The sequence below is a fragment of the Doryrhamphus excisus genome, chromosome 14, assembly GCF_030265055.1.
Source record: "Doryrhamphus excisus isolate RoL2022-K1 chromosome 14, RoL_Dexc_1.0, whole genome shotgun sequence".
Lineage (NCBI taxonomy): Eukaryota > Metazoa > Chordata > Actinopteri > Syngnathiformes > Syngnathidae > Doryrhamphus > Doryrhamphus excisus.
This window is the reverse complement of record NC_080479.1, coordinates 7,813,496-7,828,167: the sequence shown is the minus strand read 5'-3', so window position 1 is coordinate 7,828,167 and position 14,672 is coordinate 7,813,496. Positions and strand designations below refer to the sequence as shown.

The window sequence follows — 14,672 nt, the reverse complement described above, 5'->3', positions numbered from 1 at the left end:
GGGGAATTTAAGTGTAATGAGTCCCCACATCCAGTAGATGGTGCTGTGGTGAAAAAAGCTTTAAATCTTTGCGCAATACGCACAGTAACTTTCAGATATTTTGGCGAATCGCTGTGAAATTTGGCACTCATGTTTAGGGGACTGACAAGCGTTTGCGTGTAAAATTTGAAAAACATGGCCGCCATCAGCAACCAAATAATTGTTCCCATGTAGTGAGGATATCTGTATGACACGGATGCTAGCTAGCAATGATCCGATCAAAAAAATAAAATAAAATCCCTGGCCAATAGCACTCATTATAAATACATTTAAAAATGCAGTTAATCCATGTGATTGGTATTAGTCGATCTCACTCAATGGGTGACCAGTACTGGAATTGGCAGTTATAAATACTTTCCAAAGCTAACCCACAGGGGGCGCCAAAACTGTCATTTACACTCAAGTTGCCAAGGAAACAGCATTGCTAATTCAACTGGAATGTGCTTTTTTCCCACTGAAAAACATCAGGCTTTGGGGCATGACAATCTCCAGCCTAGCAACAAGTAGAGCAGGTTAGAGTCCTTTTTTTCCCCAGCTAAAAACACCACAGATATACGCTACATTTGCCACAAATGCGCTAAAGGTGGTCATCTGCGTAAACGGTGAACATATGAGGAGCCTTCTCAGCTGCTGCTCAGCTCTGTCCTGTAATTATGGCCGTCATCTTCTGCCCCTGGCTGGCGGTGAAAAACACCACCCCTGGACCTGACTTTCTAAACTACAGGCAGCGAGGGAGAGGGCAGGAAGGTTAAAAGGACACCCAGGCACAGCTGATCGTACCAAAACATGCTGAGTGCTGCCATTTCTCAGGTTACCCGTCCTGTTTTCTTTGACTCATTGGCCGGCAGAGGAGGGGGGGGGGCTTTCCTGCAGCAAAAGTCAAAGCATGGCGGCATTGTCGGCTCCATGCGAGGTTTTGTTTCCTGCACAGGCTGGACTTTGTGTGTGAAACGGGCCTCATTGCGGAGCGGGCTCCATGCTATGACTGCTGAGGTCTGTGTAATGACAGGTTGTTGTTGCTGCATGTTCCTCCCAAGAGGCCTGTGGGAACGTCGCCTGCCCTTCGGAATGCAAGCGTCATCCCGCCGTGCTCTATACTGATTGTGACGTATTATGGAAGTATTTGTACCCTTTCTATATGTGTATTCAGTGCCTTTGAGTACCCAGAAAAGCACTATATCAATGTGACTATTGCTCTTTTCACCTTCAATTTCATTTGCCTAATTTGTATAAGGAACTATGCTGCCCTCTCCTGCATTGGTTAGGAATATTTGATCTACAAATGGTCCTCCATTATGCAAAGTCACTTTATAACAGGGGTCTCAAACTCAATTTACCTGGGGGCCGCTGGAGCCAGGGTCTGGGCAAGGCTGGGCCGCATCAGGTTTTCCAAAAAAAAAAAACCCGCATTTATTAAAAACAGAAAAATATACAAACTTTTTCAGTGCTTTGGTTCCGATTTTCTACAATAAAAGCTCTGATAAAACATTCCACTGTTCTCAAATATCTTCATTTTTATTTTACTGCACAAAATAAGATGAAAAATAAATAAACAAATCAAGAATAAAGAAAATCAATCAATCAGCAATAAGTAAATAAATATAACAATAATAATTAAACGGCAAATAATAAAAACTTAAGAAACCACATATAGTTGGTGGGTAGACAAATGATTTTTTTCAGATTAAAATGAACAAAGCATTATTAGAGCCCTGTAGACATGACAAAACACGACTATAGTCACATTTATACTCTTTTTATTTACAACATATTGCGCAACTGCAGGGTCTTGAGACACATGCTAACTCGCAAACTAGGGAGCTAGCGACCTAAACGGTAGCCTTCAAGTTATTTCCTTTAAACTTAAATAGCCAAAAACTTACCACTTCCACACGGATAGGGAGGATAACTATTAACAGTTATTTAACCTTTAACATGAACATTAATCAAACGTAATAATTTTTTCTGGGTACATGATACCATACAGCATCCATATCAAACTTGTGCGGGGCCGCACTAACATTAAACTTTCATATCAAGGCGGGGGCCTCAAACTAGTGTCCTAGTCCGCATGTCCGCATGTTTGAGACCCCTGCTTTATAACAATGTGGGCTAACCTTTTGATTTGTGGGCCACATTAGGCAACGAACCCCCCCCAATGCAGTTTTCCTTTACTGTGACATTGTTGTATATGATATAGAGCTAAACGCTAGCATCATTTTTCAATGATTTTCAACGACACGCTTCCAAAACACGCCCGAGTGCTGCACCACTGAACAAAATCCCAGCGAGAACCGCTTTTAGTATAAATAAAATGCAGAAAAATGCATGAGATGATAATGGTAGCAGAGTTTGGTGGCTAAAGTAGGTCAGTGAGTGCTACTGTCACAAGCCATGAAGAAGATATGCGCTAACGTGTTGGCTACAGGCTACACTCGTACGCTACCAACATGGAGTGCGCACACACACACTGGTGCTTGTGTGTCTCACCGAACATTATTTTTACTATATTGGGTAATGAGTGTAAAGCTGACTATAGGGGTGTTAGTTAATGTTTAGAGGTCTCTAATAATGTTACAAACCGTATCTATCATTTATAAATAAGGTTTCCTACTTCGCTGAAAGTCATGGTCAGGTCTGGAAGCGATTAACTGTGATAAACGAGGGATAGTGTACATTAGCTGAAACTTGAGAAAATGACATCTTATACCAGGGCTGCGATTGGCCAAATGGGGGTTCTAGTGCCACCTGCTGCTATGGCATGCACTTGACAAGCCGCCATTGCATTTTCATGTGGACAGAAAATCATCATCGGGTTGTCTCTGAGCCGTAAATGTCGGCCTTCAACAAACTCCGCCATTCCTCAAAATAACCCTGCGTGTCGGGTCCTGGTTGTTGCATTCGTGGCTTGTTAGAACGCGGCCCAGAAACAGTAAAGACGAGCACTTTGGCCGCAGTGAAAACCCTTCATCACAGCCCTGACGGCAAGTCTTAAGTACCCGTCGTCACATGATTCCTTCGCCCTCTGGGCTTTTTGGGATCTAAAAGCATCTCGTTTGCAGCTCAATGGGAGCCAAATAGCGTCTGCACCTGAAGGAATGCTCACCAAGGCAAAGCGCTTAGCGATTAGCGCTTTTGTCAGGTAATTGGGCAGGGAGGCGACGGAGAAGCATCCTATTGCAGATCCTAACAAAAGCCGAGTCAAAGCAAATTGCTGCTGAAAATGGACTATAACAGCGCATAAAGCAGCTCCTTCATCCTTCCTGACTTTATATTTAGACACCAAACACGACGCCGTCCATCTCACGAGGCCTTAATGCCGCCACTTCCTGGGGGCACAAACTCCTTGCTGTTTGCTCGCAACACACGGCAGCTTTTCAATAACTTGAGAAGAGGAAGCCGGTTCCAAAGTGGTCACAGTGTTTAGTTGTCACGGATGACTTTTACATTTTTTGTCTCATGTGTCACCTTTTTGACATTTAGATGGAACTGTAGTTTGTGCTCACTTGAAGGTAAGAAGGACCGGAAGAAATCAGTATTGGACCAAGCGTACCTGTTGACTTGTCCCAGTCAAATATAATGACATCACTACGATCAGGAGAACCAGAGTGTAGAGAGGAGGGAGCCACCTGCTGCGGCCCAGCAAGGTGCACTATATTCGGGCACATGCTCTGAGCAGCTGATGCGACACCACGGAGGTCTCTGGCAAACCTTTTTGAAACGCCGCGGCGTTACATTTAATAACCATTTCCTGAATATTAGCACGCATCAGAAACGCTAATTGGAGAAGAAAATCCCATCCCGGTGGGCAGTGTGCAGCCTGGAGCTGACGCGTCTAAGAATAAACCCCTGTGAAGGCCCCAGCGTGGACCGCCATTGGTTGCTTGCATGGAGTTATCTCTCTTCAAACGTTACGTACGCCGTCCTACTGTAGCTCAGTCAGAAGTGGGTCACGGGCAGGCATTAACATACATTACACGCCAGATGATGCAATACTATCTGGGAATATCCTCACGCTACGCTAGGAATTGGAGCCGTGTGTGTGTGTGAGCGCCTTCGGAGATAGAAAATAATAACCGGAGCGAACGCACGCTTTGGTGTTCTTGGAGCGAACCAGTCACACCGAGGCTCTGTGCGATAAATAAAAAGTGTTTTACGGCTATCATCATGCGTGACGGCTATTTGTTTTAAAAAGATTACGCAAGCAGGCAGGCCGCGTGTTCCCTTTTTGGTTCGGCCTATAAATAATCAGTCAGGTTGCAGCAAGCAGACCCCGTCTAATGTTAGCCTTCCTGGCTGGCGATTGAGGCTTTGCAGCATTCGAATTCAACAAACTCATCAAAGATGTCCCTCTACTGGAAGAACACCCACATACACAAAACCCTGCTTTAAAAAAATAGTTTAAAAAGCACAAAGTCTGCACATTTAGCACAAATGAATGACAAAACGCCCCAACAAAGTGATGAAAAACATTGATCTCCATCACCCACAGAGGGCATATGCACAAAAAAGGTTGAAAAACACACAAATTGCTCCCGCAAAACACAAATTCATGACAAACACAAATGACAACACCCCATTGAACTATTTTATAAGAACGCCCACATATCCCAGGGTGCTGCTTTACTTAATAGGCTGAAAAAAATCAACCAACTAACTGGATGAACAGTCCTGCTTTATAGCGCTTCATTGGTCTCAGACCCGACTGTGTGCATGATTCAATATTAATAAATGGATGTGTTTTCGTAGTTAAGAGCATAGAAAACCTGTTTAGGACTTTCTAAAAATGTTTTTTTAACATTATTAGAGCCCCGTAGACATGAAATTACACTCATATAATGATTCATTGTTTACACCACATTGCAACTTTTATGCTGCAGGAACTTGCTTAAGGCAAAAACTTACCACTTCCGCACAGGATGGGAGGAGAACGTTTTTTTTTCTCCACTCAATCATATGGGAGACGCCATGGCTGATTTAATGAATTCATACATCATGAAGGTAAATGTGACATTGACATCGCAAGAGACGACTGCATACCCCCGAGTTCTATCTCACTGCTGGTGAAAAACGTCTTCCAGTAACTCCCACATACTGTACGTCCGGTGAAAATAGCTTGAAACAAATCAATAAATGCTGCGCATTGTGCACCAGCAAACAGTTTCATGACAAAAATGCTGTCTCGGTGGAAACACAGAATTTCATTTCAATTGGCCTGCTGCACGAAAACATCCATGCATAGTTCTAAATAGTACATATACTACTAAAAAAAACAGGATCTACACACGTAATTCTGCAAGTCTACATAAAACCACCGGTGTTTATTACAAGAACACCCACGCAGCGAAGGCGCCGCATTCAAAAATAGCTTGAAAAATACATCAATTCTCCATGTTTTCAGACAAACTGGTTGCACACACCGAAACGGGCTTGTTACGTAAACACCCATGCCTTGTATTAAAAAAAAAGGTTGAAAAATCAACACGTTCTGCACAAAAACTCCCTGCAATGGCAAATTACTGACACAAAAACACACCTAATTCCTTCTCTTGCTCAAAAACAATGACTTGTATCACAAAAACACTCACATAGTTAAGGGCACTGCTCACAGAATACGTCGAAAAAGAATACATTAGGCGTGTTTTGAGCCTGCAGAGACAAATCCATGCCTTAATAAGCTCAATATAAACACCTATTTAACTCCTGGTCAGCAACACCCACACACTACACAGCACTGCATTCAAAAATAGGCTCTAAAATCAACACATTCTGCACAAACCAGCCCTTTAAAGACAGAAGAACCCTTAACAAACTGGGTGCACACGTCAAAACTGGCTTGTGCAACAAAAACATTCCAAAAGGTTAAAAAATCAATACATTCTGTACAAATCACTCCTGAAAATATAAATTATTGACCAAAAAGCAAACTCGTTGAAGAAATCCACCAGAGCGACTTATTAGCAACGTACATGGCGCAGACCCCTTGAAACCCTCAGCACCGAGTGGGGTCCACAAAGCCGGCACCCTAAAAAACACAACATCACAGCCCTACCGTCCTCGTAGAAGACGTCCTCCGCCTCCTCACGCATCATCTCGTCCAGGTCATCCTCAGCAGCCATGGCTTGCCCTCCTGCCTTCTAATTGTGCTGGGATGCGAAATCAAATCAAATCCGGGCCAGGCCTCTCTGGCTTGGGGCGACAGGATGACGAGCGACAGGATGGTCGCTCCAGTCCAAAGACCAGCACTGAGCTCCCTATGTGTGTGTGTGTGTGTGTGTGTGTGGACTCCCATGCAGCGACCTTCACAAAGTTTCAGCAACAAGGCTGATTTCGTAACATCCTGTGCAAAGCTGAAGTGAGAGTGTTGCTGCCTGGAGAGCACTTGTATGAGTAAGTGTGTGTGTGTGTGTGTGTAGCACAGGGAGGGTCGGTGAAGTGTGCATGTGTGTTCATGTACTATGGCGTAGTGTAGTGTGCAGTGTGCTTGTCCACAGTGTGAGTCACTGATAGAGAGGCTGGTGATGAGTAGCAATAATTAGCTTGTGTATTTTCACACAGCAGGGACATGCAGCAATGCTGTCTAATTGGGTGTGGAAGTATGTTTATCTTCCACATGTCATTCCTTCACAACTCGCCTGCAATCCACGCACTGATTCCCCCCCCACCACCACACACACACACACACACTTGGCCCATATCGAGGGCCTGAATAGTGTCGCTAATAATATCATGTCGTCTCCATGGCGCCGCTCACCGTGCACCAAATACCGGACACAATATTAGATACGCACGTACAGGCCCGATGGCATCCAACACACCAGCACAGGTGACAATTCTGCTGTTAATAATGATAATAATGCTATTATTTATAATTATTTAATATTATTTATAATTAATTCATTCATTCTCTACCGCTTCTCCTCACGAGGGTCGTGGAGGTGCTGGAGCCTATCCCAGCTGTCTTCGGGCAAGAGGCGGGGTACACCCTGGACTGGTCGCCAGCCAATCACAGGGCACATATAGACAAACAACCATTCACACTCACATTCATACCTATGGACAATTTGGAGTGGCCAATTAACCTAGCATGTTTTTGGAATGTGGGAGGAAACCGGAGTACCCGGAGAAAACCCACGCATGCACAGGGAGAACATGCAAACTCCACACAGAGATGGCCGAGGGTGGAATTGAACCCTGGTCTCCTAGCTGTGAGGTCTGCGCGCTCTATTAGTTATAATAATTACTGATAATATTAATATCATATGAATTTTGGAGTTTGGAGTACAACTGCACTGCATTAGCTCGCACAAATTGGGGGACTGATTGTAGTTTTAATTATTTTAGTTGTATTTAAGTTTCCCACAAAAAATGCTTTTGGTATTTTCCAAACTGTTTGCATTTTTCTTTGATTTCTAAAGAAACTTTTTAGATTTTTTTTTATTTTGCTGGCCAATTTTTTTTTTATATATTTACTTTTCATGTTTGTTTCATACAGGTTGCCAGATTATTATAACAATTTTCCCAATATTCGTGCTTTATTTTGCTTGCCATATTTTTATTCTGAAATTTATCAGTTGCCAAATTTATTTTTCATGTTTGTTTCATATGGGTTGCCAGATTATTACTACAGTAAACCTCGGATATATCGGATTCAATTGTTCCCACTGGTTTTGTCCGATATAAGCGAAATCCGTTATATGCGTATACCGGAAAATGTCCGTTTTACGCATATATCGGATTTATATCCGGTATATGCGTAAATCGGATTTTATCCGTTATAAAAAGGCACTTCCTTGACTATGTTTCCAATGTACCTGGACGCGCAGGCAACGCTGCAAACGCTGCAAATGACGTCGTATAGCGGCCTGTCACGATTCGGCGAATCGGAGCGCCACGATGCGGCCATCCGATATATGCGAGGGAAATTTAATGGAAATGCATTGGAACGGGACTGGAGATTTTGTCCGAAATAGGCGAAATCCGTTATAAAAAATCCGATATATGCAATGAATTTTTATTGGAAATGCATTACAGAAAAATCGGTTCTTTTTTATCTGTCCGTTGTGAGCGAATTTCCGATATATCCGAGTCCGATATATCCGAGGTTTACTGTATATTTTTCCCAGTTTGGTGCTTGCCAAACATTTTTGGGTGATTTTTCTTTTTGCTTGCCACAGTGTGTGCCTATTTGACTATTCTTTCATCATGACACAGGCCCGTCTTCCTGAGTCACGCCCTATTTGACGAACCAAAATAGAAAGTAGGCCTGGAGTGGATTCATTATCACTTTTCCCCAAGACTTCATCTCCCCGGTCGCCACTTTGCTTTAGAACAAAACTCAAGGGACGCTTTGGACAAAGTCATTTTCACCCAGGCTCGTCTCCACAGATCACACGCGCCATTCTCACAGACACAGTGGAAGGGAGTACATGACGGTGGCTAAAGGATTCTTGCAGCAACATCAAAAGCGGCTGCAGTGCTCTTGAGCAATGCCAATATCTTTCCCATCACAGAAGGAGGAAATTACACCAAGTGATGAAATGCTGTTGGCTATCTGATATCAAGCCCAGCACATTTGAACTTCAAGCACCCGCAGGAAGGAAATTCAACGCTGCAATTCCATGTAGCGACATCCCACTCCCATCTGTTTTTCACAATGCAATAGAAGCGTTAATAAATGTGTTCCGTTTGCCATTTTCTCCAAGCAGAACAAGAGAAGGAGGGTGGGGGGCGGGGGGGTCATGCTTGCCCTTCTGCATGTCAATGACAGGGTGCATTGTTGTCATCAGCGGGGTAGCCCACCCCCCCACCGCCATTAGCAGCGCCACGGGGAAGGCGAATGCATGCTGATGGGATGCTCAACAAAATAAGCACACAAAGTATGACGTCGCTGGAAAGCCCTCAACAATGGAGCTTTTTTTGGGGGGGGGGTGAAGCCAGACGAGGCCAAGATGATGGAGGATGAGGACACCATGTTTAGTCCCACAGAGGCCCCTACATAAGAGTTAGCACCCACAGACAAAATTCTGGTCTGCTCAGGCAATATAAATGGCACATGTGTACCCCCCCCCCTCCCCAATGGGCTGTGAATGTAATACAGATTTCTGCCAAGTTTAATAACCATGAGGCAAATAGTCAGCGATTTATATGAGCAATTTGTTTTGTTTTGATGTTTTAGTTTTAGCCTCCATGTCTGATCTCGGTTGATTGTTTTGGGACCTACTAGAGGCTTCAGGCCTGTAGTTTTTATTTTTACCTTTTACAGTAACTGTTAGGGTCATCGGTATCCATGTCATCGGTATCGGCCATTCTCACTCATGGATGATTGGTATAAAATCTGCAGCATAACACCCGGATGGGAGCATCCCCGAGTGTCAGATTTAATTTCTTGTTAATTTTTGTGAAAATAAACCTCCATGACTTATGTAATCACTAAAAGAGGAGGTGGAGGGTGACAAAAAAAAAAAGGCCGTACTCTCCAAAGTCCAACCAACTTTCTTCCCGCCATGAAAGCCTTTCTTCAGCGCTAGCCGTGACCCGATGGGATGATTGTGAAGGGTTGCCTAGTAACCCCTAGCAACAATAATGAGGGCATTGCATGGTAAATCCGATTTGCCACGGCACTCTATTTGCTCATTTGCCGTGCACGTGTGTGTGTGTGTGTGTGTGCGGATGTAGACCTAGCATCATGTCCTCCATGCTACGAAGCTAACTCGGTCATTGGTCAGTATTAAAAGAAAGGTTATGAAGGCTAGGTAATGAATGACAGGAAGAAAGAGGTAGAAATACATACTATAGTTGTAGCGGTATCTTTTCACCCATCTATGGTCGTACGTCTTGCATCTACACTCCATGATGTTGAAGAGCAAAGCAGACATCTCCTTCTTCTCTGCTTCTTCTCTGCTCTCACCAATTGTTTTCCTCCCTCACTGTCGCTTCCAGTTGCTATTGTCTTTTTTTCCTTTTCTACACAATTGCCTTTCTGTCCTTGATCCAGAGGGCACAGAGGGCATCAGACAATAGCGACTGGCACAGTGGGGGACCTCCCACTTCCTCCAACTACACCTGGATTATTAGTTGTAGTCAAATACCTTCAGGAAATAGTCAAACATGCTCACATCTTTCAGATCAAATTGGATTATGTGAAAACTCCCAGGCTTATTTAGTCTTTCTGGTAATTTCTGCTACGAAAGGTGGAGGCTATCATTAATAACTGGTGGGAGGAGCCATTGTCTTAATGAAATGACTAGTAAGCAAATTCATTCATTCATTTATTTTCTACCGCTTTTCTTCACAGGGGTCGCGGGGGTGCTGGAGCCTATCCCAGCTGTCATCGGGCGTGAGGACTGGACTGGTCGCCAGCCAATCACATGGCACATATAGACAAACAACCATTCACACTCACATTCATACCTATGGACAATTTGGAGTGGCCAATTAACCTAGCATGTTTTTGGAATGTGGGAGGAAACCGGAGTACCCGGAGAAAACCCACGCATGCATGGGGAGAACATGCAAACTCCACACAGAGATGGCCGTGGGTGGAATTGAACCCTGGTCTAAGTAAGCAAATATTCATGCCAAATAACATCAATGTAGACACTTGGCTGCGGTATGAGTGGCCTCGAGGGAACCTGACACGATACACGCACAGATGTTGCAGGGTGGGGGCACATCATCATGCAACTTCCTGTCCCACGCCCACCTGCTGTACACATCACCTGACAGCTGGAAAATGAGGAAGTCAGCTTCCAAGCACAATTTACTGCACGTCGGTGGCGTCGCTCTGCCCCTCATGTTGTGGTGTACTATACCCTATACCGGCATACATTAAGGGTCCTAAAGGGAGCAGGTGGAGGTGGCACGGCCATGATAAACGCGGCTCAAGATGAGGACAGGAAGGGAGGGGCCACCTTCTGAGAAGCAGGAGGGTGTGGACATGGAAGGAAGGAAGGTTGGTTAATAGCGTGTAAAGTACACAAGCGTTACACAAAACAGCCTTACAGGAAGTGAAGGCAGGCGTGTGTCCGAGCGCAAACACACACACACACACACACACACACAAACGGCAACTTGGGTGACTTTTTCTGGCCCGATGATCACAACAAGTGTAGTGACAGCTTATCTAAATCTCCTTTTTGCTTATTTATCTTTCTCACTATACATATATATATATGTACAGTGTGTGTGTGTGTGTGTGTGTGCGCCATCTGCCCTAACTGCACATCTGTCCTCCTCACCCCTCCAGTAGCTGGATGCACTCTATCCATAAATGACCTATATTTGTCTCAGTCAGCATCTTGCGGGAGCTGGCTATGTGACGTCTCTTTTCTGTGCCTCCTAAAAGACAGAAAAACAGCTAAAAAAAAAAAAGAGGCAGCTAATCGATGCACGTAATGGGACACACCTATCATGCCGAGATGCAGACATACCTAATGATGTGTCCATGACAAAATGCCGTTTGTACACACGTAGGAATGCACGAGTAGGCCTCCTAGCAGACTAGGCTCTTTCACCCACACTATTGAAGCCTCTTTCTGGGTCACCCGCCCTCCAAAGCTTCCTCTCCGTAGCTGAAGACGGCGCCGGTTTTATTCCAGCTTCTCTCTTCGCCTTTCAAGCAGAATGACACGTGCATAAAACACGTAAAAGCTACTTCCCGGGCCGCTGCAAAGAGCCCTGACGTTCTGCTGAGAGGCACACAAAGGCAGCGGTGACGTGGGAACGAGCGTGGTCGTTGGCTTTAAAACGCTGAGTCAGCCATTGCCAGCTGTCTTTGGCAACGTTTGAAAAAAGGTGACGTGGTGGTCGCCATCGCCATCACTCCTTGTTATTTCACTAGGCATGATGGACCCGTCACCACTTTCGAGGGTATACCACCGTATGAAAGTCACACTCTATTGTGTTGTGACTTGACTTGCAGGATTAGCCACGGTAGGCTGCATTTCATTTATTTATTTCAGGTACATACGTATGATTCACTTTTATTATTTTCTATTAAATGGTTTAACATATCACAATTTAGAGCTGTAATTACCGTATTTTCTGGACTATAAGTCGCTCCAGAGTATTAGTCGCACAAGGCCAGAAATGCATAATTACGTAGAAAAAAACCTACATAAGTCGCTCCGGAGTATAATACACACAAGGCCAGAAATGCATAATTACGTAGAAAAAAACATACATAAGTCGCTCAAGGCCAGAAATGCATAATTACGTAGAAAAAAAACATACATAAGTCGCTCCGGAGTATAAGTCGCACAAGGCCAGAAATGCATAATTACGTAGAAAAAAAACATACATAAGTCGCTCTGGAGTATAATTTGCACAAGGCCAGAAATGCATAATTACGTACAAAAAAAACATACATAAGTTGCTCAAGGCCAGAAATGCATAATTACGTAGAAAAAAACATACATAAAGTCGCTCCGGAGTATAAGTCGCACAAGGCCAGAAATGTATAATTACGTAGAAAAAAACATACATAAGTCGCTCCGGAGTATAAGTCGCACAAGGCCAGAAATACATAATTACGTAGAAAAAAACATACATAAGACGCTCCGGAGTATAAGTCGCACAAGGCCAGAAATACATAATTACGTAGAAAAAAACATACATAAGTCGCTCCGGAGTATAATTCGCACAAGGCCAGAAATGCATAATTACGTAGAAAAAAACATACATAAGTCGCTCAAGGCCAGAAATGCATAATTACGTAGAAAAAAAACATACATAAGTGGCTCCGGAGTATAAGTCGCACAAGGCCAGAAATGCATATTTACGTAGAAAAAAAACATACATAAGTCGCTCCAGAGTATAATTCGCACAAGGCCAGAAATGCATAATCACGTAGAAAAAAAACATACATAAGTCGCTCTAGGCCAGAAATGCATAATTACGTAGAAAAAAAACATACATAAGTTGCACTGGAATATAAGTCGCATTTTTAGCTGGTAATTTATATTCCAAACTACTTGACCAAAACAGACATTACGTCCTCTTGGAAGTTCTAACAATAAAAGCGAGAGAGAGAGAGAGAACAGGCTGAATAGGTGTAAGATATGCTAACATGGTTATTCAGCTACACAAAAAACAAACATGAACAGAAAAGGTGTCCAGTGTTTATGTAACATAAACACTTTTTTCCATTTATAAGTCGCAAAAACAGCCAACCTATGAAAAAAAGTGCGACTTATAGTCCGGAAAATACTGCATAATACCTAGGTATTACTAGCTTAATTAGCGAATCTAAATTGTCCATACGTACCAATGTGGGCGTGAATGATGATTGTCTATACCGTATGTGGATAATTATAGTACCGTGAACCCAGCAAGGGTATCGTAGCGTCAGAATGTCGTGACGGCCCATGCCTATATCTATTCAAGCAATGTTAGCATACTGATGTTAGCATTTGAGCTCCGAGCCTCAAGGCGCTCTTAAACACAACAGGCACACTTTAGTGTTCTGCTGCACACAGATAAGAATATCATGCTTCCAGGGAAAGACCCCCCCCCCCACCACCTCTAATCTGTTTATCCATTTGTCTGATTCAATTTCATCCATCTTAGCCGGAGAACTTCCCAGACTGTATGTTGTGCTGCCAATTATCAAGTGATACAGAAGATATCCTATAGTGTTTTGGATCGGTGCTGACAACTACACACAAGCAACCATGGAGTTGTGTTCCTTCCAAGTGATAAACACTGCCAAAGTAAGCCAAAATGGTGCGATTCCTCAACAGAATGGAACTCTATTCCATTATCCTATCCGGATTTGTTGGCTTACGGCAAAGAGCGTCAAGACTCGACTCCACTGTGACTGTTCGGATCCACTGGAAGATGCTATCACTTAAGTCTACAATGCTCGGAGCCACGAGGGGCCGGATTGGCATCAGGATCTAGGACTGCTATGAGACGGTCCTACCCAGAAGTTTGGCCTCACTTTCATTTGAACAATACATGACCGTGTTTGTGGTCTTCCAGTTCCTCATTATGCTCTTCACAGTGGAAAGGGAGCTTTTTGTGGCCTTTGTGTAAACCAGGGGTCTCAAACACGCGGCCCTCGCCTTGATATGAAAGTTTAATGTTAGTGCGGCCCGCGCAAGTTTGATATGGATGCTGTATGGTATCATGTACCCAGAAAAAATTATGACGTTTGATTAATGTTCATGTTAAAGGTTAAATAACTGTTAATAGTTATCCTCCCTATCCGTGTGGAAGTGGTAAGTTTTTGGCTATTTAAGTTTAAAGGAAACAACTTGAAGGCTACCGTTTAGGTCGCTAGCTCTCTAGTTTGCGAGTTAGCATGTGTCTCAAGACCCTGCAGTTGCGCAATATGTTGTAAATAAAAAGAGTATAAATGTGACTATAGTCGTGTTTTGTCATGTCTACAGGGCTCTAATAATGCTTTGTTCATTTTAATCTGAAAAAAATCATTTGTCTACCCACCAACTATATGTGGTTTCTTAAGTTTTTATTATTTGCCGTTTTATTATTATTATTATTATTATATTTATTTATTACTGATTGATTGACTTTATTCTTGATTTGTTTGTTTATTTTTCATCTTATTTTTTTTTAGTTTATTATTTTCATCCAGACCCCAGCTCCAGTGGAACCCAGGTAAATTGAGT

At 43.4% G+C, this 14,672-nt stretch overlaps 1 protein-coding gene across 4 annotated transcripts in view; it reads right to left on the bottom strand.

The window, feature by feature from the left end:
- The window catches only part of ripor2 (RHO family interacting cell polarization regulator 2), a 41,356-nt gene that overhangs the window by 23,631 nt on the left and 3,053 nt on the right, over nucleotides 1-14,672 (bottom strand). The window contains exon 1 of one of the 4 annotated variants that reach the window (XM_058046317.1): nucleotides 6,092-6,410. The exons of 2 other annotated variants lie outside the window; for them this stretch is intronic. In XM_058046317.1, coding sequence (XP_057902300.1) covers nucleotides 6,092-6,158 — 67 coding nt within the window. In that variant the 5' untranslated portion in view covers nucleotides 6,159-6,410. Of the gene's footprint in view, nucleotides 1-6,091; nucleotides 6,411-14,672 lie in introns of those variants that run through there. One more of the 4 variants, XM_058046320.1, reaches the window with a different exon arrangement.